General features: G+C 46.1%; 1 protein-coding gene across 1 annotated transcript; it reads left to right on the plus strand.

The window, feature by feature from the left end:
• Positions 1-505: 505 nt before the first annotated feature.
• On the plus strand, positions 506-26882 carry HEPH (hephaestin). Its single transcript, XM_059824617.1, has 21 exons — positions 506-535; positions 3701-3897; positions 5897-6141; positions 6852-7064; positions 7647-7826; positions 8253-8507; positions 9092-9260; positions 10479-10618; positions 13075-13206; positions 13819-14030; positions 15722-15872; positions 16190-16402; positions 17209-17419; positions 17694-17833; positions 18748-18879; positions 19846-19952; positions 20716-20941; positions 22275-22414; positions 22799-22961; positions 24122-24154; positions 25752-26882. Exons 2-21 carry the CDS (start codon positions 3734-3736, stop codon positions 25994-25996), a joined length of 3471 nt encoding a protein of 1156 aa, XP_059680600.1. The 5' UTR covers positions 506-535; positions 3701-3733; the 3' UTR covers positions 25997-26882.
• The last annotated feature ends 320 nt before the right edge of the window (positions 26883-27202 follow it).

The following is a 27202-nucleotide window of genomic DNA, read 5'->3' on the forward strand; positions in this document are numbered from 1 at the left end:
GCTCGCCACGCTGGGGGGCCGACCCCCACCCGGCCGGGCCGCGGGGCGCCGAGCTCAGGGTCGGGCAGGCAGGTGCAGCGGCGGTGGGGCGGCCGTCTGGTGGAGCCCCGCGGCCCGGCCTCCCTGTGCGCGGACGGAGCGCCGGGGAGCACGGCCAGGCCGCCCGGGGCCGGGGCCGGGGCTGAGGCGCGGCCCGCAGGTGCGGTGCGGGGCGGCGAGGAGCAGAGCGGCCCGGCCCGGCCCCCGCGGGCGGCGGAGAAGCCGCCGTCGGGTCTACGGGGGAGCGGGGTCCGGCGGCGCGGCCCTGGGCGGCCGGCACCCTGCGGGGCGTGCCTGCGGGAGCGGGCGGCGCTGCCGGCCGGGCCGGGGCTCGGCCTGCCCGAGGGAGGGAGGGAGGGAGCGCCCCTTTTACAGCCCAGACTTTGTCCCCTCCAGCGCTGGTGCATCTTCACTCTGCAGGCTCCCGCCGCGGGAGATGTCTCCCAGCTGACGCTCTCGCCCTTCCCGCAGAGCCCTGTCCAGCCCTGCTCCGCAAGTAAGGGATGAAATGGTTTCTTTCCTTCATTTAACACTTTTTTCCCCCTCTTTCTTGGGCAACGGTTTCTCTGCAGTCAAGTGTAGGGAAAGAACCCTGCGGTCAGCCTGTCTGCCTTGATAAAATGGAATTTGGTTAGCAACCAGATAGACTGAAATCTAATTTTGTGTTCATTCAAAATTTCTGTTCTATTAGTGAATCAGCAAAGGGAAGTCCTGGGGGTAACGGTTCTGCTATAAAGTATCAAGCTTCAGGGATGAATGTAATACAAGTTTCGGGTTGGGCTTTTTTTGTTTTCTTAATCAAGGCATATGTTTCAAGGAAGAATTAATTTTTTTAAAAGAATTTAAGGTTGTCTGTTTCCTTCACCTTGCACTAGTAGAATAAATAAATGGTGATTAGTCACTGTAAAGAGAATGTGAGAACAGAATCAGTCTAGCCTGCTGAATCTTCATTGAGTGGTTATGTTTTGCTGTTTCTTAAAATTGCCACAGAGGTATGTGCAATGTCGTGATCAAACTCCAACCTGAGGTCCAGACAGGGCTTTTGTAAAGCCTCAGTAAGGCTGTCCCAAATACTTTGTCTTTGATTTTTTTGAATGCCAGAGCACATTCATAAGGCATTTAGATTGCCATGATTTCTGGTCAAGTCTGAGTTATCAGGTAAGTTTGCTGATGCTGCAGTATGGAAGCTTTAATGTGGTAAGCCGGGACTCTGCTGCGTAGAAACAGTGAGCTGACGCAGTGGGGATTTGGCGCAGTAGGCAGTTTTCACAACCAGCTTTAAAAGTCTCTGTTCGTCCTTGGTGTAAAGTCTAAGCTTTGCCCTTTGCTAGGATTTGATATTGCTTGCAAAAACCATTAACGTGAGAGGACATGAAGATTAGCCCACACTGACTCCCTGGGCTCAGCTGCTCCCAGTCCTCAAGGATGGCCACCCCACGCACTGGGCGCGCTTTCCCCAGAAAGCTGCTCCTACGTATTTTGACCCATGTTGACAAGAAGGCCACTTCTTCGGTTAAGTCAAAAGCATCCCCTTGCCCTTCCCAGCAGGATATGTGCCGACAGGATGGGTGGTTTCGGGTTGAGGGCTGGTGCCGCCGACTTTGTCTTTCCTCGTTGCTGTCACCACTGCCTAGTGTGGCACGCGTGTGTGAAACAGCATGGGTACAGCTTTCCGAACTCCTTGCTTTGAAACCTCTTTATTGGTACAGAATGAGTGGGTCAGTGCAGGTATTTCACCTCCCTGTGAACAGCACTGGTTACTGGAGCCGCAGTAGCAGGGAATAAGGTCGGTGGGTTAGTGGATGGGGTGCAGCAGCGGGATTGAGCAAGTGCTCTGCCATCACCCCTGCTCTGCTAGGGCCATGGGGAAGGGGCTGTTCTCTACCTGAGCTTCTTCAGTTGTGTGACCAGGAGCTTCTGAAGGGCTTGCTGATGGAGCTGCTGGAGCAGAGCTATACTGTGTCGATGGATCAAAAACATCTTGGATTTGGGGAGATCCCTACAGCCCTCTTCTGAGAAAGGAGGGAAAGAAGGTTTTTCCAAGTTGAGAGTTGCTTTCTCTCAACTTCTCGATTTAATGACTCTTTGGAATCAGTAATACTTGATTATCATTAGCTTCTGAGGATAGTACAGCATGTTTGGAAATCAGAAATACAGGTTTGTAAGGTATCTAGTCCCTCGCCATGTACTGGAGTTGAATCCCTTATATTGGGTATCAGATGTGGTAAGAGATTTCACAGCTGCTCTGGGAATGCTGTTCTAGTGTGATGCCGTGCTAGCTGAAATCTCACAGAATATCCAGCTTTGCTGCAGATAAACCTGATATATTCCTGTGGCTATTACCAAAGACAGGAGAGAGTAAATAATGACAACTGCTTTATAAAAAACCTTTCTGTGCTTGACATGGTGTTATGTCACCATTCCCTTCTTTTTGAAGTTAAAAAAAAATGGATTCCTTTAAGCTTTCTTGCTAGGTCACATTTTTCTAATTCTCTTGCTTTCTGTTTCTCTCTGCTGAATGTTTTCTAAGTTGCTGTTATGTGTCTCAAGAGCTGGACATCTGTTCTAGATGGCAGTTTGATTATTGGTTATATCCAGCTTTGTTAATGCTATCACTGGATGAGATCTTTCTTAAGCGTTTTCATGAGGGTTTTTATTTAGTTTGTCATCCATTTTAACCCTGAGCTATTTTCTTATCCTTTGGTGTAATTCTGCTGCCCCATATTGCATCAGTTTCTCCTTCATACAGGTAGTTCTTTGAACTTTGTATTCACAGAATTGTTTTTTGGTGATTTCAGACAATTTCTGCAACTTGCCCTGATCTCTTTTCAGAGTATTTCTGGTGCTTATTCACACCAAGCTTGGTGTCAATTGGAAGTTTTATGAGTAAGCTCCTTACTTCGTGATCTAAATCATGGGGAAAAAAAATTAATGGCACTAGAATAAGCAAAAAGCCTTGTGCAGCCCATTTGAGATGTACTCCCTGGATTACAGAGAACTGCTCTTTAAGAGCAATCTTTAAAGATGTTTAAAATTACTTCATAGTGCCTAAATCATACTTCCTCAGGTGGCTTAGTAGAATAGACAGAACTTGGCCACAGTTTAAAGATTCTTGCTCAGGATTATTTTCCTGAGCTTTGTATGTGGTCCCATAAGATGATTTGGGACATCAGAGGTGCTGAAAAAACAGTCACTTGAAATTCGGGTGCATGTGGCACTTTCTGCTCAGGACCCCGCTGCCCTCAGACAACAGTTACACGGCATATTGGAATTACAGCTGCCCTTTCTGTTAACATAGCGCTCGCTGTGAATCTGTTCTCCTCATCTCCTGCTCTGTGAAGCTTAAAAAATTAGCAGTATTTTCTCAACAGTATGGAACAAAGCATTTGGAAGAAAACTACAGATGGAAAAAAGGTTAATCAAACTGTTACGAGAGAAGCACGTTTGGTGCTGGGGACTGATCAGCAAGGCATAATCTCCATCCACCTTGTGCATTAATTTTGCTATGGGAGTGATTTCCTTCTTGGATATTTGAATAATGATCCCAGTAGGACTTCTGTCTGATTTTTTCATACCCTCTCAAAATGGCTAGTACCTTCAAACCCTGTGGTCATATTCTACTTCTGTTTCCTTACCTTTGTTTTTCTTTTCTCCCAAATAGGTGTAACCTCCAAAAGTCCCTTCACTTCAGGCTATGATGGGATTGTTTTGGTTGTTGCTGCTTTATGTCCACATGCTATCACCTGCGTTTGCTGGAGGTGTCACCCGAGTCTATTACCTGGGGGTCCGCGAGGTGGACTGGAATTATGCTCCAACAGGAAAGAACGTACTCGCTAACCAAAGCATTGCACATAACCTGTATGTTTAGTTCTATAAGAATTTAGTCTGGTACTGGCTTAAAATAGTAATTTTATGAGTAATTTCATGCAAGTATTCTGGGGCATCTAAGCAAGCAAGAGGCACGATCTGATAGGTGTCTGGTCTTTATGAGCTTAATGTTTAACTTGTTTTATTGTAGGAACATAGAAACGGTATCAGTAGGAAAATGAATGGTCAGTTTAATGGAGCCTCCAGTGACCAGTGCCCGTACACTAGAGGGAAGTACAAACACTCTATAATAGAACAGATTGTGCAATACCCTGCCCTGGGGTTTCATTTTTCTTAGTTCCAGCTGGTGATCAGCTTGTGTATCCTGAGGCATGATGACTTTTCACCTTGATGTAAATGACTTCACAGAACCAGCTTGTTCTTGTTTAAATGGAATTTGAAGCCTTAGACTTAATGGAACTTTCTGCAGGAAATTTTAGGGGTTGTCTGAAAAATGTTTTTGTCACAAAAGTAAATCTGGAAACTGCAATAATTACTTTGAGTCACTACAAAAACAGGTTTTGGTTTTAGTTTTCAAAACACCAAACCTTTTTCTTTGGTGGCTTTTTGTTTGGGGTTTTTTTTCATAGCTTTCCACAGCATTTTAAAAGCATTGGTCCTTCCCGCCCCCGCACCCCATCATTTTCTGTAGCAAATAACCTGCATTTCTTGACCTGCTCTCAGTCATTTACCCCTCCATAATAAATAACACTCAGGTTTATACATACCTTTCAGAAACAGCACAGCGGGAATAGGAGGGGTTCACAGAAAAACATCAAGGTCTGTCAGTTTAGCGTGGAAAAGTCCCTGTTCTCTGGAGATGCTGAATAGACTTAAATTAGTTCACAGAAAAGGAAACCCCCCCAAAATTCAGGATTAATAAAGATGTTGTCGCTGACTCCTGCAGTGATAACGAATGCAGTGGTTTTTGTTTGCTTTCTGTCATAATACATGAAGATAAGGAAATTAAATTCAAGGCCATTAAACTTAAAAGCAATTTAAAAACTGTTTTGTCACTGCAAACAATTAGCTAATGGGACTTATTTGTACAATGATTGCAGAAATCAAATTGCTAGCAATAAGAAAAAGATGTGATATTGGTATGAATGATAGAGGTAGAAAAATGCTTGAAGAATTTTTTTTGTTGGGAAGAAATGGACTATGGGGGGCGGGAAAAGAGGCAGGTCTGCAAAATGAAGTATGAACTATCTGTACAGTCTTTGCTAATAGTGACTGCAGGGTTTACTTTGCAAAGGGATGAGCTGTAGATTGTAGAGCTAGAGCCCAGCCCTTCACAATTTTGAATGACAAGGGCAATGCTTAATGTTTTGGTCTCAACTGTTCATCTTCTGGAGAGATGCATTAGAGTTTGCATGTATTTCAGGGCTACTTATATTACTGCAGGGTGATTGATACTAAGAGGGAAGTGGTGGGAGTAACCTCAGCTCTCATTTAGGCCTGTCCCACTAATACCTGGACCATGATTCATCTCTTATCTACTACGAATTAGCCATAAAGAGCAAATATACTCATGAGTTGAACTTTAGTACCTGTATGAGGTTTTAACTCTGGAAGCTGGTTACGTGCTGGGTACATACCTGCCTGACTTGTCTGCCATTCTATAAGTAAATCCTAATCTTTTGAGTAGAAAATAATTTTTTAGACTGTGAATTCTGGCCAGAGAGCTCAGGAGATTTTCTGGGTTTTTTTCCCCCCCTCTTGTGATTTAGCTGCAAATGCCACAAAGGCATTGAAGTGAGTTTCTAAAAGCCCAATGAAGGCATGAGAAGGGCTGTCAGAGGTGTGGGAGGAGGAAGTTCATGGATGGCTTAGAGTATGTTAGGGTAGAGCACGGGCGGTCCTTTGTAATGCCAAAGCATTTGGGCTTACCTGGGAAAGCTGTGTGTTGTTGGCACTCTACTGTCTTATCGACCAACTGTTTTATATAATGCATGACTCATGGTGCCTTTCCCTTTTCTCAATTTAACAGCAAGGCCTCAACATTCCTCCAGCCTGGCAAAGACAGGGTGGGAAGCACGTACAAGAAAGCTGTCTATAAGCAATACACAGACTCCACGTACACCACTGAGATTCCCAAACCTGTCTGGCTGGGGTTCCTTGGGCCCATCATCCGAGCAGAAGTGGGGGATACCATTAAAGTACACCTAAAAAATTTTGCTAGTCGACCGTATACAATCCATCCTCACGGTGTCTTCTACGAAAAGGACTCTGAAGGTAAATGAGCCACTGCCATAAAGGAGACTTTTTTTTTCACTGGGAACTTAGGAGTATGCACTGAGATGAGTGTAAAGCTGCAGTCTTGGTTAGCCCAAAGCTATATTGCTGGAAAGCAACTGCACTTAGGTGTTTAGTGAAGTCACCTGACGTTGGGTTAGCAGGTTCATGGGTCTGGGAGTAGTTTCCTGACCTGGGCATTACAGTACAGTGTCCAGATTTCTTGATTATAGAAGAACCTTCAAAGCTTGCTAGTGGGAGAGTGGTATAGAAGAAAGAGAGCTGTATTCATTATTTGAAGTGCAGTAGTATGAGTCATGAGTGTGATGAGCTTCAGGGAGTTCACAAGAACGGTGAAGCATGGGACCAAAGAACGGCTATTTGAAGCAACCCTAGAGATTGTAGAGGGGCTGACTGTGGCGCGTTGAAGGCAAAGTAGCAATAGGCGGAATGGGAATCATCTTTCTGACTCTGTGCTGACCTGTTTACTGGGCAAGTTGCCTTACAATGGCTCTGTGCCTCAGTTTCTCTTTGAGAGAATTATGATTAAACACTACTTCGGCCTTGGGATGGTGAGTCTCGCTTTGAAATCTGCTACCCAAGTATATACGTGCAGCACTCTACTGAGTGAGAGTGGCTCAGTATGAGGTTACATGTGTGGACATCTCTGCTCTTCTTGAATGGATGTTGTGATTGCTCAATTGTTCTAGGATCCCTGTATCCCGATATGTCCCCCCAGGATCAGAAGAAGGATGATGCTGTTTTCCCAGGAGGGAATTACACCTATACTTGGACTGTCCCTGAAGATCACAGCCCAACTGCTGATGACCCAAACTGCTTGACCTGGATCTACCACTCTCATATTGATGCACCAAAGGACATTGCATCTGGATTAATTGGGCCATTGCTTACATGCAAAAAAGGTAAAAACTCCAAGAGAAAGCAGCTGAAGGCTGCAGTTTCATACTGTGAAGATTTTGTGGTGACTTGAACAAGGATAGGATGAGAAGGTACTCCAGTGGGCAGCTCCCAGCTTCACAGGAAAATGCAGCATGACTGGAGAAGGCAGTACCTGTGTTCTCGCTGGGTTCTGGTCATTACGTTGTCTTTATCCCTTAGTGGCTGGACAGGTGAGCTTGTAGGCCTCTTGATCTGAGAGCTGTTTGAATCCATGTTAAAAGCAGGAATCTTGTCCAAGACCTAGTTTGTGTATTAATAAAAAAAAAGGGGGACTGCTTGATTTCAGCAGGAGTAAGAACACTGAAGATGTTGCAGTTCAGCCATGCAGTGGCAGAGCTGCTTGGGAGTGAGAAACATATTAGCAGAGATGTATTAGGAAAGAGTGAGCTTACTAGAACTCTGCAATGAGCTGTGCTAGGATGATGGGGAAAGCATCTGTCTAATTTGTGTGATAAGAGTTACTCTTCTATTGGGGTGTTAATCCCTTGACTGATGTCTGCTTTTCTGCATGGGTGGGTATTCATTCATCTTTTCTTTCACCCTAGGAATAATGACTGGCAGTTCTCAAAGACGCCAGGATGTGGACATTGATTTCTTTCTGATGTTCAGTGTGGTGGATGAGAACCTAAGCTGGTACCTGGATGAGAACATAGCATCATTCTGCACAGATCCAGGCTCTGTAGACAAAGAAGAGGAGGAATTCCAAGAGAGCAACAAAATGCATGGTCAGTGTCACCTTTGTGAAGCCACTGACTCTGCCCAGACAGTCCAGGGGTGTCGGTGCTCTGGTATCTTGAAATGCGCTTTCTGCTGTTGTATTGCCAGGGTGTGGGTAGAGGAGAGAAGGGAGACAGCAAGCTCTGAGATCATGTGCTAGGTAAACAATATCCCAGGGACAGTGCAACAACTCCAGAAAAAAAAAGTGTTATTTTAATTTAATCTTTGGCTTGAGCAAGCCTTTGTTAGTTGTTTGGAGATTTTTGAATTCACTTCACTTTTGGAATGAGTTGTGGAGCTGGGCTCTCCAGAACAAGAAGAGGAGGATGAGTTCTGGTTAGGTCCATCCTCCAAACATATCTGTACTGTGACCTGCTGGTAGAAGCTCTGAAAGCCCCTTTTCTAATCTGATTTTGGCTTGCTTGGTTTTGCAGCTATTAATGGTTATGTGTTTGGGAACCTCCCTGAGGTGACGATGTGTGCTGGGGATTATGTTTCATGGCACCTCTTCGGGATGGGCAATGAAATTGATGTTCATACAGCCTACTTTCATGGAGAAATGCTCAAGATTCGAGGCCATAGGACAGATGTGGCCAGCCTCTTCCCAGCCACTTTTGTTACAGCAGACATGATCCCCAGTAACCCTGGGAGATGGCTACTGAGCTGTCAGATCAATGATCACATACAAGGTAAGGCAGAGGTTGGAATACCTCCTGCACTGTGCAGCCTCCGCTTTTTCTTCCAGTGTGGTCCCATGATGTACAGTGTGGTAGGGGACAGTGCCTTGGGCAGCATTCCCACTAAAAATGTCCCTAGATGAATGGGGTGATTCCTTGTCTTGTATAAATTGGGGTGGATTGCTTATTCATGTGCAGACCAGACTTACTGGGGATGACTTGTACCACTGTACGATGTTCCACATTGATCAGTGGTGAAGACAGTAAGTTTGGTACAGCTGAAAGCTAAGATGAGGCACTGCCTTAAGAGCTCTAGCCCCTGTAAGATGCACTTGTGTGGTACACCTGAGGATAGCAAAGGCTCTCTTTGCTCTCTGTCCATACTTCCATAGCATCCAATAGCTAAGGTAAGAAGCTCTGCTCACTAACACAAACTCCTTGCAGTGGGAACCACCTAATCACCTAGCCATGTGCCTTTTGGGACAACAGAGGAGGAATGGCCAATTTGTGGTAGGAACATGGGACTGTCTTCATTGCCTGGTCAAACTGGCTGAGAGGGGGTTAAGCATGTGTGTCCTCCACCATGTCTTGGACAGCTGGGATGGGGGCACTCTATGAAGTCCGGCCCTGTTCTTGGCAAGCTCCGTCATCCACCCTGGAAGGGAGAGTTCGGAAATACTACATAGCTGCAAAGGAAGTGCAGTGGGACTACGGACCTTCAGGACTCGACCAAAGCAGTGGGAAACGGCTGAGTGAGGCAGGCAGGTAAGCAAGAAGCTGATGGGCGAGGTCAGTGTTTGAGGGTCTCTGGTGTGTGTCAGGGAGGCTGCTAAGGAAAATGTGGAATATTTTTCTTATCAAAATACATGCCTGCAATTCATGTGGAGCACATTTCCGGGGAAGGCAGATCACCCCATCTGGAAATGTAGGCTGTTGTAGCTAGACTGTACTGAGAGCAGTACTAGGTTCATAGCCTTACCCACAGACTCCAGGAGTCCCAGCTTATGTAGATCATGAGCTGCCACATTTGTCTCTGGGCTTCATTTCTGCTTGCTGTGTCTGACCTAGGAACAGATCCATATATTTGATGAACTATTAAGAAAGCACATCTTGCAGCAGACACAGGGTGGCAGAGCTAGCTTGCAGATGTGCTTCAGTGTAGCCTTGCTGCAGCAAGCAATTTCTAGGAAATCAAATGCAGTGACCTCGATGACAGCCTTCCATCCCACACGTCAGATGGTTGTGATGGCAGCTGGTGAGTGGTTTCCTGTTCAGACTTTGGTCAGCTGAAACAAAGACATTCCTCCCCCTGCATTCCCTTCCCTGGGAAGCTGTTGAAAAGGATATACCTCTTTCAGATGGAGAAGTAGAAATGCGGGGCAGTTAATGATTTACCCAAAGCCACACAGCAGTGCTCTTACAGACCTTAGAACTGAAAGCTCCTTAGACCTGAGAGCTGGCCTTGTAACTAAGCTGCCTCTCCCGCAAGGCATGTTACATCTGTCTGCGTGTTTGGAGAGGGTGGTGGCGGAGGAAATAATCTCTCTTTACAGCTGTTGTGTGAGGGTTTTTCAGTTATGATTGCAGTTGTCCCCTGGGCTGTCCCCTGGCCTCTGAAGAGCTCTGTGTTTTAGCGCTGCCTTTCTATTTACTGTACTGCAGTTTTGTTCACTGCCCTCTTTTGCACACCTTGTATGGAGATGCTGTTCGGACCTGTGCCATCGAACACGGACGGCTGTTTCAGCTGGGAGAGTGCTGAGTGCCAGAGGTGCTCCCTCAACACAGCGGGTAGATGAGTCTGTAGGACGAAGAAGTTTCACGGAGACAAGCTGTGCTTGTTCCAAACCAGAGATGCTGTCCTTGTCTGAAAAGCTGCTTGATTTGGAGATGCTGCTGGCATTGCCAGAGGGGTGTGGGGAAGGGAGCAGGAGAACAGGACTGATTTTTGTAGAAATGACCTGACCATTTGCTTTTTGCATTTAGCCCTGCTGAGCAGTTTTTCAAGCGGAGCACCTACCGAATTGGGGGAGTCTATTGGAAAGCAAAGTATGTGGAATATACTGATGAGAGCTTCCGTGAGGAAAAGCAGCAATCAGAAGAAGAGAAACACCTTGGGATACTCGGTAGGACTCATTCAGCAACACAAATCCTCTTTCAGTGCCACTGAGAATGATGCTGATGTCGGGAGTACCAGCTGGCTGTAACTGTCCTCTTGTTTCGTGGTGCAGTGAGTGGCACAGAGGAGGTGTTTCACAGCAGTTACATCTAAGAGCGAGGGGACAGACCGAGGATGTGGAATGGTGGAATAGACAGAATCACTTTTCTGTCGGGGCAGTCTAGAGGTTAGTAGTAAGGGCTGAGGGATGCAGTATAGTATTCGTAAATAGAGCTAAACAGGTCACAGTAATAGCCCCTGGTTATGTGTTATGTGGTTTTGACTGAGCATCTTCAAGGCATGCTACAAACCCCACTTTCTCACAGAAAGCTTCCTCTCCTGAGTGGGTGCTTTCTCTGTTATAGCCAGGTAACAGTGAGGGTGGTGAGGAAAGATGAGAGAAGAAAATAGGCAGTCTGCAGAGGCAAATGAATCACACGTGGAGGCTGTGACGTACGTGGTAGAAGCATATAGGTGTGGTCCAATTTCCTGCATCAGCAGTGACTAATAATTTAATGACACCAGAAATTAGCAACAGCAATCCCAGCAGAGGCCACAGAAGGAAAGAGCACATAGAGTAAAATATGGATTGGGAGGGGTGGAGAGAATAGTGGAGAGAGGCAAAAAAGACATGTAAGCAGCTGAATAGAAGTTAAATGGTGGAGTTATGCATAGGAGAGATGCACTGTAACTGTCAGGAGCTGACAGCGTCTTGCTCAACTTTGGGAACCAGGGGGGAAAAAAAGGGTTAGCATTACCAGCAACAGCCACATTCCTCTAGAAAGATAAGTGACTCAGGGAAAACTCAGATATCACTTTTTAGAAAGAAATTACAGGTATTTTCTACTGGTAAACTAAAACCACTGAAGGATTAATTGATGAAAATATCCTGTCAGATAAACAAGTGACATCCACGGGGGGAGTTACATGAACTCATTTGAACTGGCTAATTAAAGCCAACTCGATAAAGTGGTTGGGCTGTCTAGAAGAGATATGGGGCCATGAGGGACTGAGCTCCAGAACAGGGAGCTGCTGAATGTGATGTGGTGCAGTGCAGACAACCCACGCTGCAGGGCGTGTGCTGGTGGCTTATGCTGCCTGTTCTTGCCCTAAAGTACACAAAGCTGTGCTGTGAGGAAGGCTGGGTGGTTGGTTGTTAGCACTATTTTTTTTCATGGGGCTGTTAGGCACACCAGCTGTGGGCACCTGGAAGTTCTGCACCCCACAGCTTGCTCCTGCTGCCCTCCACGTGCTTTCCCTTGCAGTGGCTGGCTGTGGTGCTGCCCAAAGTCCCATGTGCTTACCAGACCCTGCAGGTAGCCTATCGAGGTTGCTAACCATGCAGCAGGTTGCTTGCTTTTTGTTCTGAGTCTGTTGGTTTTATGGCCTACATCAGTTGCTTGAGGCGTTTCATGAACAGTGGGGAGGGAGTCTGGGCCATCCAGGAGGGGAGGGGTGGGGAAGAGGAAGAGGGAGCCTCATCGGTGGAAGAGTTGCAGTGGGATTGCCCTGTTGTGGATCAGCATGCTAATGTGGTCCCTCTGAACTGCAAGGAGCAGTCCCACCCTAAGTCTTAATTGATGGAGGGGAGAGGGACGCAGCTCCAGGCCTGAGATGAGCCCTCTCACACGTCAGGAGGGCAAGTGGTGTGTTTACAAAGGGCTCGGCTTGGGGTTCCTCTGAGGAACTGGGGTGCCACCCAAAGGAGGTGTTGAGCCCCGAGGCGGCAGTCTGCTGGGGCGCAGAGCAGAGCCTGGGGAGGTCATGGTTACCCGTGGCTTTCAGACGTTCTCGCTGGGGGACCGGAGCACATGGAGGCACGTTGAGGCGTGCACATTGAGGCACGAGTCTCTGCCGGTTTCTCCGGGCAGCAGCCTGGCTTTCCTCATGCCCTCCCGCAGCTGTCTGGAGTGGGGGCTGTGGACCCCGGGGTCTGCAAGCTGGTGGGAACCGATAGGCATATTAAAGACTCATGGTTTCTTTCTAACTGGCTGGGGCCATGGCTCACAGAGACAGCGGTGGGCTTAAAGCATCTCGCTCTCTTTACACACCGGACCTCAGGTCCGAGGTGCCCATCTTGGAAGGCTGAAGGGACCTTATGTAGGTGGGCGAGAGACAAAGGCCTTTCCCGAGGGCATTTCAGCACATTTGGCCGTTTTGTTCCTCTGTCTGTGAAGGCCTGAAGCCTCTTCTCTGAGTTCTCCTGCAGACCCAAAAGGCTTTAAGATAATTCTTGTCAGCCCCCTGCTCCTGCTGTCAGGGCTGAATGGCCTTAGGTGGTGCCGATGTGTGGGGGCTTCCACCTTTCTTCTGCATCTTCTGCTCCCCTCAGCCTGGGTGAAAGGTGGCCCTGGCTTCTTCGGTTTGCCTGGTCACCCGGGGAGCTGCTCCGTTGCTGACATGCTCTCTCTGCTATTTGTGTAGGTCCAGTGATCAAAGCTGAAGTTGGAGACACCATCCTGGTGATGTTTGTTAACAAAGCCTCCTGGCCTTTCAGCATCCAGCCTCACGGAGTGTCCTATGGGAAGGCGTGGGAAGGGATGCGGTACCATGATGGTTTGTGGCTCCCGTTTCTTGAGTAATTCAATGATAATGCTGGTGGTGGAGCTCCACAGTCTGTACCTCCTCTGTCCCAGGGAGTTTCTGCAGCTGGGAAGGACTGGATGTGCTCAGAAACTGGGTGGAAGCCAGCCTGGTCCTCTGAGCCTGCCTGAGGCCTCCCCGAAGGAGACTTTCCACTGAACGGTTGCCCAGGGAGGGTACCAGAGGGAGCACGGTTCCAGAGGTGCTATTTTTCAGATGAAAGTTGTAAACCAAAGCTCAGACCATTTCTAGCTGCTTGAGACCCCATGAGCAGAGGAACGTGCCCAGTGCACTCCAGTTTAGATAACCACGTGCTTCCAACATTCATCTCCCCAGATGCAGCGGGATCCACTTCGTTATTTCCCCTCACCATGCCAGTCTCTGCCATGGCACCAGAGGGAATTTACACGGTACTGAGAGCAGCTCCCCATGTGCCTTGAACATGCCCATATCACACCCTAGAGATGCGGGGTGTTTTAGTGACATGAATGAAGTAAGGCCCAGTATGAATGTAGCCAGTGAGAAGATGTAACCAAGTTTGTACAGGGACCTTGGGAATAACCATGCCAATCTCTGTTTTTAAAGGTCTGTTCCAGAATGGGGTTTCTGTTGCGCCGCTGCACAACTTTACGTACCGCTGGACTGTGCCGAAGCATGTTGGGCCCACGTCCAGTGACCCTCCCTGCCTGACCTGGATGTACAGCTCTGCTGCGAATCCCATCAAAGACCCCAGTTCAGGCTTAGTAGGGCCTCTGGTCATCTGCAAGCCGGGCACTTTGGATGGCAACAACAAACAGGTAAAAGAGGTTTTCCTGCCATGCTCTTACTAGGTTCTTTGTTTTCTTGTAAAGAAAGAAGCAGCAGCAAAACATTAGGGAATGTAGTAAAAATGAATGTACAATAGTGTGAGTCCAGGGGAGTCGAATCAAAGCCCCGAGGCAGGTTAACATCGGGGCAGCTGGTGCCCAGGTCTCAGGTGGGAACGGCTAGTGTTCTGGGCTCCCAAGGGCTGCCCTTGAAGTGGTTTCTGGGCTCTGCTTTAAAACTCATAGATAAACTTGGCTGAACAAGTATACCTTGGATGTGACTTTATAGGTAACTTTTGTCCTGAGACTTGCGTAGGAGGCTGCTTTCAGAGGCACGTGGACTATTCATTGCAGTCTCAGAAACGTTGAAAAGACATTTTCACTTACTTACAGGTGGTTTGCTAGAATGATATAACGCTTTGAGGTTTGGGTGAACGGCATTTTTTCTTCAAGATGAGTTCATTTTCAAGCAGAGCTGACTACAAAAAAGCATGTGCAAATCCATGTCAGTCTTCATGCTTTCAATGAAAGAGAGGTGAAATCTGAAGGGTTACCAGAATTTATTCTTGGTATTTCACTCAGGGATAGTCTACTCATGGCAGTAAGTCTAGGGAAGGCAGTGAATTGATACACTGGGGAAGTGCAAGACAGATTAGCAAAGCCTTATTATGAAAAACAGTAGGCGGCAGAAAACCAACCTAGTGCCATCCTGCCTACCTTGCGGTATAGATCAGGGAGTGGCTGGCACATCGGAAAACAGCTGCCACGAGAGCCTCCCTAGAGGAGTTTGCTTTTTGTTTGCTTTCAGTGGTGGCACGATGTGGCTACATTAGGAGTGCAGAAGAGATCAGCATGTTACACAGGGTGGAAATGTGAATCTTCTGAGCAGAGAGGATCATGAATATATACAGCCCACTATGTGAAGGGGCTGTGATAATAAAACATTTGCAGGTATTGAAAGGGTGTAAACGAAACAGACAGACTTGTTTGGAAAGGTGGGGCAGGGAGAAATCATGTGGGGCAGCAATTCTGGCTCCACAGTCTTAGGCAACCCTTTAATGAATGCTTAATTGGGAAAGGTGCACAGCCACTCCTCATGTGCCGCAGACTGGGAATCACTTAGCCCTCTCTGCAGGGTGTGTTCCTGGGTACAGCCGAGGAAGCTGATGTCAGAATGAGAATCTGGACAATGGGGGTGCTCTTTTAGTGGGGAAACACACCATGCTTTGGAATGCATTTCTTAAGAGAATTAACATTTTCAGGGATTTAGGGTAATAAAAAAAAAATCCCCAATCCAGGCCTGTGGTGGGAGAAAGGAGTGGTGGAAAATAGTCATTAGTGTGCCTTGTGGGCTGGGCTCTGATCTCAGGTCTGATTTGGACAGGTGGTGAAACCTACACCTAAATATAGGGATGGTGGGGGAAGGATGCAATGACTTCATAGCCTTGGCTGAATTTTGATCACTTTACTCATGTGAAATACCGTGGAAAATCCACAGTGGTGCCTCTCATAGAGCAAAAGAGGAACATTCAACATGAGTGAAGGGACAGAGCCCTGGCCCTCAATGGGCCAAGTTTTAAGATAAAGGGGAACATGAGAGCCAGGCAAAACAGCTTTAACTGTAAGGATAGTTAATTGGTGTATTTTAAAAATTAACAGCCTTCATTATGATTATGTCTTAGAAAGGGATCGACAAAGAATTTTACCTTCTCTTCAGCGTGTTTGACGAGAACCTCAGCTGGTATTTAAATGCAAACATAAAGTACTATTTGAGAATGGAAGAGACTTCTGTGAAAAAGGATGATGGCTTTGAGGAATCAAACAGGATGCATGGTATGGCCTGATGCTGTTCTGCTTGTGGATGGAATGAACCTGCAGAACATGGGGCAGTGTTCACCTAAAGACTGAGCTGGGAAGCTGGAGTGGCTGTGTTGTATTGGGCCTTGAAGACAAGTGAGGCTAGAGGCAGCAGGGGGTACATGGGACAAGAAGCACAGCTGTCTCAGGAAGTGTGTCCTGAGCGTATTCAGGGGTGAATTACAAGCAAGCTACATTTCCACTGGCAGGCCTGCCCTGTCAAAGTGTATACACAAAATTAGTCTCTTGGCAGATAACTACTTGCAGAGAGTTAATTGTTTTCTCCTTTGCAGCCATCAATGGACTTATGTTTGGTAACTTGCCTGGGCTGAATGTGTGTGAAGGAGACAATGTGTCCTGGCACCTTCTGGGCTTGGGCAGTGAAGCAGATGTACATGGAGCTGTGTTTCAGGGAAACACCCTGCAGATGAATGGGATGCGGAGAGATTCAACCAATCTGTTCCCCCACACATTTGCTACTGCCTTCATGCAACCTGATAACAAGGGTAAGTGCCTGCACATCTAACTTAGCAGCAGGAAAAGTCTCCTGTTGTAGTATTTGCTCCTGTGGCTGATTGTTTAGCACGGTGTAAACTCTTACAGGGTGAGCTGTGCTTTAGATCCTGTTTGGTCCCATTTATGAGGCTACAGCTTCTGTCTTTGCATCTGATTCTGGAGAAGAACAGGAGATACAGGATCTTGTCCCAGACTGACTCTCTAGGCTGCCACTTCCTATTAAATATTTGTAGTAACAGCCCCAATGGACATTGCTGCCTGTGACCCATAGAAACATGCAAACATGTCTTTCAGAATAAAGTAGCAGACAGTTGCCAGAGCTTAACTCCTCTGTCCATGGCTTGCGGAGGTTTGTGTTTGACAGATCCCAGTCTTCCCAGTTCGCGGGATAGGTGCACAATACTGTGTCTCATTCACACAATGTGATGGCCTCAGCTGCCACTAGTCTGTGAACGCCAAAGGGGAGGAGACTAGGTCTTTTACTTAACCAGTGTCTCAGCAGTGGTAGCTCAGTTATGCCACTTTATTGGTTTCTTCACATCTAATAAGCTGGTTATTGTGTAAGAAAGCCTCCTGAGATTGTTTTTATGTAGGACTTTGTTGTGCCATTCCTGCTTGGTTTCTCTAACAACCCCTTTTAATCTCGGCCTGTGGCAACCAAGCTCCCTAAACAAACACCGAGATACACACAACACGCATACTGATGTCAGGCACATCACAGGCTCTGCATGGGAAGCAGCTGTTTCCTGGGATCTTTAAAAGTAGCTGATTTCCTTGTTCGTGCTGCCTCCCTCAGGGACTTTTGAGATCTACTGCCAGACAAGCAATCACTACCAGGCTGGGATGAGGGAACGCTACTCTGTTTCCAAGTGTGGAAAAAGGGATCCTGCTCCTGCCCTTCAGTACAAGGGGGTGCGGACATATTACATCGTGGCAGAGGAGGTGGTGTGGGACTACGCGCCTGAGCGAAGCTGGGAGAGGGAACGGCACAACCATTCGGTGGAGAGGTAGAGCCCATCTTCTGGGGAAGCCTTTGGCAAAGTTTCTCAGTAGACATTGGTGAAGCCTGTTGAGTGTCTTGGGCATCTTGCGACATGGTGCGTATGTCACTGCTGGTGGTGCTGCTGATGGGAGCTGCAGCCCCCGGTGTCACTGTGCCCACCTTTGCAGCCAAAGCCGGTCTCTGGGAAACCCACTTAACTAGTGAACCCCCTGCCACAAGTTAGCTGTTTATTCCCTGTGAGCTTTTGGGTGTCTCAGCACTCATTCTGCATTTCTCAGCTACGCCGATGTATTTTTGAGCAACGAGAATGGACTGCTCGGCTCCAGGTACAAGAAAGCAGTTTACAGGGAGTATACCGATGGGACTTTCCAGACCCCCAAGGCCAGGATAAATGGTGACGAACACCTAGGGATACTCGGTAAGGATATGTGTGGAGGGTGCATCTTCCACTCACACAGCAATGGGATGTGGACTCTAGAGCTTCAGTGGCTAAGGGCTGTAACCTGAAAGGTCTTCTAGATATTTAGGCATCTGCTGTGTATGCAAGTGAGAAGAAATTCAGACTGTCTCCTATTCCAGTCTGCCAGCTTTGGAGAAAGAGGGTCCTGAACACAGCTTGTAGTAGAGAAGACTAGGTTCTCATGCCTGCCTTTGCGCCAACTTTTTTCGTGTCTCAGGCAAAGCATTTTTCACACCTGCATTTCTCTGACTGTAGAACAGAAATAACTGCTTACTTGTAGAGAGCAGTCTAAGAGATGTAGGTGAAAAACTGTAGCTGTGAGAGAAATGCTTTTGGGGCAAAAGCAGGCAGGCCTTGGGAAGTGGAGGAGCACATTACAATGTTCAATGGAAGTCCGTGGAGACACAGCTCTGTTATGAACCCAGGACTATAAGTCGTGCCAGAGCAGCAAGGCCAAGGCAGTATATGCCCTTCAAAATAGGCTGCAGGTCTGATTTATTACACTGTCAGGCCAAATTGAATATTACCACTTTTCTTGAAACCAGCAGCAAGGCGTGATCAAGACACTGTGTGAAATTTAGCATAGCAGTATTCAGAAATCAAGCCTTAGTTTACCGGGTACAGTTAAAATGTGTAACAACCATTTCCCTCATTGTGAAACTCACAGTCTAGTTTTCTAAGACTTGAATTGGGATTGACCTCCAATTATCTTTTTGGGAGGTAGAGATAAGGTAGAGAAGAGGGAGGGGAAAATCATAAATATTATAAGGGAATATGTCTGGCAAGAAGATGATGAGGGAGAGGTGGGAATATCCTCAGGAGATACGTTGACAGTTTTTGCTGGTCTCAGAGTATGTTCTTCCGATCTCAAGGTCCTTTTCTGTGGGCAGAAGTGGGAGATATTCTCAACATCGTGTTTAAGAACAATGCCACACGACCCTACTCTATTCATGCACATGGGGTGCTGGAAAGGGAGACAGGGCAGCCGCAAGTTGCAAACCCTGGTAAGTAAGCTGTATCTCCTGTATGGGCTTACGAAGCTAATTTTAGCCTATAGCTAGACTGGTTTCCTTAAGTAGGCTTAGATGTACTTGTTTTCTTATGGTGGAGAACTGGAACTGAACAATAACTGGTCTTTCAGGTTCACTGTGGTTTTAGTGATATTACTTGTGTGGGAATGGCAGCCCTGGGAGTTCATATTCTGCTCTGACTTCTGGGTTAAGCATAGCACAAACTTTTCTGTGTGCGGCCTTGTCCCCCCCAGTAAGTGTGGTCTGTCTATAGGAAGGAGAAGGATGATGGCAGTTCACAGCTTAGTCAGTTCTTGGTAGCTCTGGGCTGATGGCCTGTGATGGGGGAAACCTGCCCCTCTTCTGTGAGACCTAAACTTTTTGTGATGTGCAAAATAGTATGAAATAGGAGAAATGTGCAATTGCTTGCCATAATGCTGACTGAAGTCACCAATCTGTTTCATGGTCCAGATGCCAATTTGTGTAATTTTTGGTCCCCTTCAACTTGCACAAGCTGTCTAATCAACAAACAGGTTTTTGGTCAGGCCCCATCTTTGAGATATATTGCTAATATGCAAAATAGTAGTTTTAAAAAATGAATTTGAATGTACATCATAAATAGACTTCAAAGAGATGAAAGGTCATCTCAAGCTCCATCTGTACTGAAGAGGTGGAATTTCCTTGGTCGGTGCCAGTCTCAAAGGCAGCAGATAAAACAGAGTTGTGCTGGTACCAGATAGTGTGTGCATCCTGTGACCCCTCTGCTTTGCTTGTGAGAGAGGAGCTTCCATCCTGCTTTTCAGTATTTGGGGAAGGAAGATGCAATGTCTGACAAAATCAGAATTGAATTTGCACTTTGGAGACAGGATCTTCTCTTTTTGGCTTTGCTTTGCATGCTGCTCAGCAAAGTGGCAAGTGAGTGTATCACATTGGTGCTAATGGTGCTTCTCTGTCACTCAGGCGACATTGTGACATACCGATGGGAAGTTCCTGAGAGATCTGGTCCAGGGCCAAATGATTCAGCCTGTGTTCCTTGGATCTACTACTCCATGGTGGACCCAGTAAAGGTAAAACAGAAGTTAGAACCAGAAAAGCCCAGTTAGAAAAATTTTTCACCCCCTCTAGAAAACAATGTGAGCCGGATACAATTTGGAGATCGGCCCAGCCAAGAGGTAGAAGAACCACCTGGTGATGTGTCCAGCCTTCTCCTGGGAGAGGAAGTCCTCCAAATTTGTCCTGATGTTTGTCCTTATTTTTTCCTAACACAAACCTTCATGAAACAGTTCCACTGTCTCCTTGACACTAATCTTTCTTCAGTTATTTGCAGGATATAAGAACATCTCCCAGTAAGTCATGGTTTCTGTTAGCGAGAGCCATAGGGCTAATCAAGAAAGACAGAAATTGTCCAAAATTAGGCTTTATGGATAAAGCAGGAAGATTCAAGCATTGCTAGGATCAATTGTCATAGCACTGATTTCACAGGAAAACAGCCTGGAGGGTCCTGCAATAAACCATCACATTCAACCCAAAGATCATTGCCTTTTTATCTCAAGTTGCAGATGTTTTTTCAGCCACAGAGTGGAGAATATTTTGATACCATTCATATTTATGATGTTTAGATTTGCATTCATGAGAGCATGTATAATCTCTGTTCTTGTGCTTTGGTAGCTGATTTTCACCAATGAGAGTACTTACACAGTAGCAGCATTTGTTTTAAGTGGGGTGATGCAGGGAACAGAAAATGTGGTTGCTGGAAGGCAAAGAACTGTGTACAAAAGAGAGGGGGAGAAGAGCCTTGCCTCAGAGGTTTTTCTCCTTCATTTTGATTAGGATATGTACAGCGGTCTGATTGGACCCCTGAAGATCTGCCGGAGAGGGGCACTGCAGTCTGATGGGATCAGGAAGGATGTAAAGAGAGAGTTTGTTCTACTGTTCCTGGTTTTTGATGAAAATCAGTCCTGGTACTTGGAGGAGAATGTGGAACGTTACAGTAAGGGAAATCACAAGGAGATCAACCTGCTGGATAACAAATTTGTGGAAAGCAACAAAATGCATGGTAATAATGCCTGCTAGGCACCTGAGCTATGCAAAGTTGATGTTGATTCTGTGACCTCTATAAGTAATCAGCCACCCAAAAGCCTGACTCCTAGTAAATGCCCTCATCCTTTTCTGTTGTCAGTGGCACGAACAGCATTAAACTGTCTGTTCTCAATGTTGCAGCACATAAACAGTACAAATATTTGATCAACAACGAAGGCTAATCATTATGGCTGTCCCTGTCAGGAGGAACAGCAAGATATGGTCCAGAGAGGTTAATCTCTGTGTCTGAGTGACTTAGGAAGGAAATAAAATCAAATGTGAAATTAACATGTCAGACTAATTTCACTCTGTTCATCTCAGGACCATTAGAATATGTTAGATGTCAAATTGATTGACTGAACTATGTGGCTGCAACACATGGCTCAGTTGTTTTAGCTGATTACCAGAAAGCTATTCCTACCACAGTAGGATGAACACATTTTTCTAAATTAACATGTTATTTATGATGGGTTTTCTCCATATTATATCTGGATCTATCTAAAGTATTCTCAGCAAAACAAGTCCCTTGGCAGTTGTGGAGATAAGAATACTGAAGACTTGAGTTATGTGTACTGTCATTACGACTGGTTTTGTACAGGTGATAGAAAGAATCTGCAAATATGTGTATCCATTGTTATAATTGTTAACCTAATATTATAGCTAGCAAAACCAGCACACTGAAGTTGGATACTTGATTTAGGCTAGAGAAAGTGTCTATGGTAGATCTGGGAGTAAAACACTGGTGTACCTGCCCTCAGATCATGTCTCTTTCTGTCTTATTCCCTCCGTTGTCATCTGAGCATGAAAGTTTCCATGTGTGTGCCGTCGCATTCAGCTCACTCACTGTTTCGGTCCCTTTTCTGCATTTGCAGTCAAAGCAGTATTCCTTCATGCTGTTCGGAGATTTATGTGTATCTAGATCTATATGTATTTCCCTATCATTGGGCTAAGAAGGCCATTTTTACACATCTGGACTTCTAGAAGCAACTATCTTTGCTGGCTGACTGCAGGTTTTCAGCAAGAGGTAGTTTTTGAGATTTATTTGAGCTGATTTACAGCATGGCCTTAGATGCAAGTCACTTTACTTTTCCTATCTGTTAACAGAGTGGATAAGTAGTTGATCTGGAGAGAGACTGCCAAACTTTTGGGGGCTTGTCATATGGAAGACTCTAACTACTGATGCACTGGTTGCTATATGAGCTTTGTAGCATCTAACTTGCCCTGCATGTTCTTCCTCTGAGATGGTTCAGCATCCTTACCATTTCAATAACAGCCTTTTCTACTCTCTCTGTATGTTATTTACTGCACAGCAATCAATGGGAGGCTCTATGCAAACTTGCCTGGGCTGACCATGTTCCAGGGAGAGTGGGTGAACTGGTACCTGCTGGGAATGGGTCAGGAGATTGATGTCCACACAGTCCATTTTCATGCTGAGACCTTCATATACAAGGTAAGAATATCGTGCTGATGATAAAGCAGAGGCTGACCACTGATATCATCACTTTTGCTTGACTCTGATGGGCTTGAACTTCTTGAATGACTGCACAGCAATTTCACCCAGCTAGGAAAGGGATGTGATTTTACACATCCAAATCTGACTCACTGAGCCTCTGTATTGTGCTGATATGTCTAGCTTAACCCTTCTTAGGATGAGGCATTACCAGATTGTGTTTGCTTTCCAAGCTACAGCCCTGGAGCTGCTCTTTGAAATCTTTTTTTGAGCTTTTAAAAACTGTAGTAGCACTGAAGTGGCCTCCAGTGACACTGACAGAATTTTCTTTCTGAAAAGATGCACAGAGCACTGCATGCTGATAACTGCCCTTCCCTTTGACAGAATGGCAAAAGCTACAGAGCAGATGTTGTGGATCTGTTCCCTGGAACCTTTGAAATGGTGGAGATGTTGGTTGGGAACCCTGGGACATGGCTGCTTCACTGTCATGTGTCTGATCATATTCATGCTGGTATGGAGATACTCTTCACAGTCTTGCCCAGACCAGGTAGGGAGCTATCACTGATTGTTACCATAAAACATCTAACAGCACTTTCTACTACTGCTGCTAAATTCTGAGTGTTTGCGTCGCACTTACAACTTTTTTACATACCATAAACAGCTAGTTAATTGAGCAAATAATTACTTAAGTACTATTAATTTAAGATGTTCCCTTTGAATATGGTAATACCTGCAGCTGGAATTAATAACAAATTGGTTTCTGGGGTTTGCATTGCCTACATTGTTATTATGAGTTTTATTTTAGCTTGTGTCTAAGAAGCAATGTTCAGACATCAGCTAGTAATTGTTCTCACTAAGAATATTACCTGTAATTTAAATGCACATCCTAAGGCTTCTCATTTCGCCAGGAAACACTGGGAGGTGCTCAAAGTTGAGTGATACTCTGTACTGAGTTTGGCTGCGTTGGAGCTAAATTTTCTTCATAGCAGCCCATATGGTGCTGTGTTTTGGATTTGTTACCAAAACAGAGTTGATACCACAACAATATTTTAGCTGTGCTGAACAGTGCTTGCACAGTGTCAAGGTCTTCTGTTTCTCACTCAATAGGTTGGGGTGGGCGAGAGGCAGGGAAGGGACATAGCCAGCACAGCTGACCCAAATTGACCAAGGGATATTCCATGCCATATGACATCATGCTCTGCAATAAAAAGGGGGGGGAGTTTTTCCAAAGTAGCCATTGCTCAGGGTCTGGCTGGGCATTGGTGTGCTGGTAGCGAGTGATTGCTTTTGCATCACTTGGGGTTTTTTGTGTTTTTTTCTCTTGCTTCACTTATTGTCTTTACCTCAAGCCACAAGTTTGTTTTTTTTCTTGCTTTTGCCCTTCCGATTCCCTCCCCATCCCTCTGGGGGGGTGAGCGAGTGACCCTGCCAGCCAGGGTCAACCCACCACATGCTCAAGACTTTGTGCTTTTCTTTCAAAGGCTGTAAAGGGTTGTGTGGTGGGAGTGGGTCTGCTCTTGAAGCAAGTAATACAAAACCACTCCTGGTGTGATGCAGAGAGGGAAAACATTGACAGGAGAAAAGAAAACCTGCAAGCCCTGGAAAACCATGCTGCCTCTGGGTCTGATCCTTGCCAAACATGCCATGTTCTGGACTCTCTACGTGTTCAGTCCAACGCTTTCTTACCCTCTTTTTGTTTCCTTTCAGAGCCAGAGCTTGAAGTCGTAAACTACGGTGAAGGTATGGTGTATGTTGCACTGCTAAATACTGTCTGGGTGTGAGGCAGAGGAGGAAGGGAGACCTCTGATCAGTACAGAGATTTAGATCTGTACGAGGAGGAGGGAGGAGAACGAACACCACTTACAGCCTCTCCTCTGTCAGGCTAGGCAGCGTGTTAGTCTGAGGCCTGGCTGCTGATAGATAACAGGGAGGGTTCCAGGTTGGTTTGTTTATCTGTCCTCCAAATGTCTGTGCTCTGATGATAAAAATAAGGAAGTTGGGCTTGTTGGGCTTATTTGACCATGCTAGGTCAAAAAGTTTAGTGGCCTCACATCCCGTTGTACTTGCTATGTATGGATTCATCTTCAGAGGAGAGTGCAAGCTTAGAAACTGGCAGAGATTCAAAGGGTTTTAAAGGAGAGTGCTACAAAGGAGATGATTTTTTCTTATCCCTTTCAATCAAAACCAAAGGGGTGCCTTAGATTAGTTGTCTCCCCTTCTTGGACTGTCAATGACTATGTGGTTTAGGGAATTTTCACGTTCACCATTACTAGCTGAAGGGACTGAGTCAGCATGCAAACAAGCACATCTGCCTTCTGGTCTGCTCTTCCCCCAAGAAAAGAGCCTAACCACGTGCCCTGGGTCTTTGAGGTATTTTAAAGAACATACGTGAGAAGACATTTGGTTGAGCAGCACCAGGCAGAAGGGGGCTAGTAGATCCCTTTAAAATTTTCTGGGGTAAAAGTCTGAATAGTTTATGGTAATGATTGATTTCCCTGATTTGTCATCTTTCTCCACAACTCCATTTTTCAGCTGCTGTGAATAAATCCAGCTGAGCTGATTTCAGAGCCAGCTCAGACCAGCTGAAAATACAGGCATCTACCTACAACTCTTCAGTCTTTCTCTACTGATACTCCATTCATTTCCCTCCCAACAATGTTTTCCTCACTCAAAATTGGGTGTAAAGGACTAGGAAATCTTATAAGAGCAGTAGTGACAATATTAAATAATTTGGTTTTATACCATACTCAGGCGTCAGCCTGTGTATGCTGACCAGGGAAACAAGCTTGATCCACAGTTGTTACTTGTGCAAATAGCCACTTTTCTCAAAAGGTTGTTGCTGCCTCTGTGTGGAAGCATAAGAGAGCTCCGGATCTTAAGTGACTCACCACTGGCATGACTGAGCAAGTGCACTCTGAAAAGCAGTGGTTTGGACAACAGCCATATGCATGGGGAGCTTGGAGCAGGGTGGGGAGCTGGCAGCAGTCCTGGTCCAGACACACGTTCTCATCTCTATTCTTCATCCTAGCCTAGCCACTGATTCCCCACACAACCCCGGATCACCTCCCTCGTGAGTGGGGATGGCAAATATTAGCTGATTGGGCTGAATAGCTGTGAGACACAGTGAGGTCCGGGGATGGAGTCAATTAAGGAAAGAACCATTCATTCTCAAATTTCTGTGTGACCTCAGGGATGAGGGTCTGTTGGATGGATGGTGACTGGCTCTCCTTTGACTTGTTTTGGTTGCCTTGGGTCTTTTGCTCCTTTTATATTTCTTGGAACCTTTCAGTTGTTGTATTTCTGGCTCTCATTGGAACTATCTTTTTGTTTGTCTCAGAGTTGCCATCTGAGGATAAGGATGAGTCCCAGAAGATCATGCTTTTTGGAGCCAAGTTGGCTCAAGGGCAGATAGAGGCTACAGTTATCGCTCTAGCCATTGCAGGAATGGTGCTCTTCCTGGTCACCTGCTTCCTCCTAGGAGTGGTCATCTATCTTGAGAGACAAAAGAGGTTAAGACGCAATCGGAGGTCCATCCTGGATGACGGATTCAAACTCATGTCTAAAAAGAATTCGGGGCTATAAAAGCCATGGACAAACTTTGGGCGCTGTGTGCTTGGAGCAGAGGTGGGATCGTTGTCCACAGCAAAGATTTTGGGGCATCATTTCAATTGTGCACTGTACTTTTAGAAGCTAAGGAGGGAAAGCTGGAGCCCTGACCTCTTCATGTATCCTCCTCAGCACTCTGTAAAGCAAAAGTCTGTCCAGGAGAGATCTGAGGACGCTTTGAACTGACTGAAGACAAGTAAGAAGAATAAAAAAAAAAAAAGCTTCTAAAATACTCCCCTTTCCCAAGAAAGAGATGAGACATTTCCCCTATTTTCTTCTCTCCAGAAGAAATCCACTTGGTCTTTCTCAGTAGACTAGCTTAGGCCAGATTCCAGTCTTGCTCCATTGCCAGAGCTGAGTTGGGAATTGTCTCCCAAGAAACTGTGAGCCTTTAAAGTAATTAATCTGAAGGGGGAAGATAATCTTTTCATTTTTTGTGAATCAATTAAGAATACAGAAGAGACAATGTTAATTTAGATTTGGATTGCTGGTTTTTTGATGAGTAATTGGACAGATGCAAATTCAGGGCAGTACATATCATGTCATGAGAGAGCTCCATCAAGGACCGTGACAAGAGCTGTGCCTCACCAGCAGCCTTGCTGTGACACATCCTTCCGCTCTCAGCACCCCAGGCATTGTGCTTTGATATTGGGCATCCTGTGTCTTGTGCTGGGAGAAGAAGCTTTTCCAAGTGCTACAGAGTGTCCTGGCGACTTCCCTGCATTGCAGTTCTGTTGGTCTGTGTGCATGTAGGGCTGTACCTCAGCACCTGTGCAGCTCCTTGTGCAAACAGGGTCAAGGATGCTGTGATGTTCTGTGAATGGTTTGCTCTCTTTCTTTTAAATACATTTTACTGAAGTTATCTCCAGAGTTGAGCTGTTGCTGCATTACTGCTGTGAGCCAAGCCAAAGATTCAGTCCTGTGTGAGCTGGAGTTTATGCTTGGGACAGAAAAAGTCAGGGAGTGCTTCCCCCATCATGGTGCAATGGCAGTTTTGTCCAGGCAAATGTGGCAGCAGTGAAGGAGAAAGCTAAAGTGCCAGTGGAACTTAGCAGTGTGGAGCCAATAAGCTGCAGTCTGTGGAGTGTGAGGTAGTGCAGCCCGAGATAAGGGAATGCTATTTGCAACGAGGGGTTGTACTATGGGGACCCTTGCCTTTTAGACAGCACAGAATCACAGGTG

This window comes from Gavia stellata, chromosome 14 (genome assembly GCF_030936135.1).
Source record: "Gavia stellata isolate bGavSte3 chromosome 14, bGavSte3.hap2, whole genome shotgun sequence".
Classification (NCBI taxonomy): domain Eukaryota; kingdom Metazoa; phylum Chordata; class Aves; order Gaviiformes; family Gaviidae; genus Gavia; species Gavia stellata.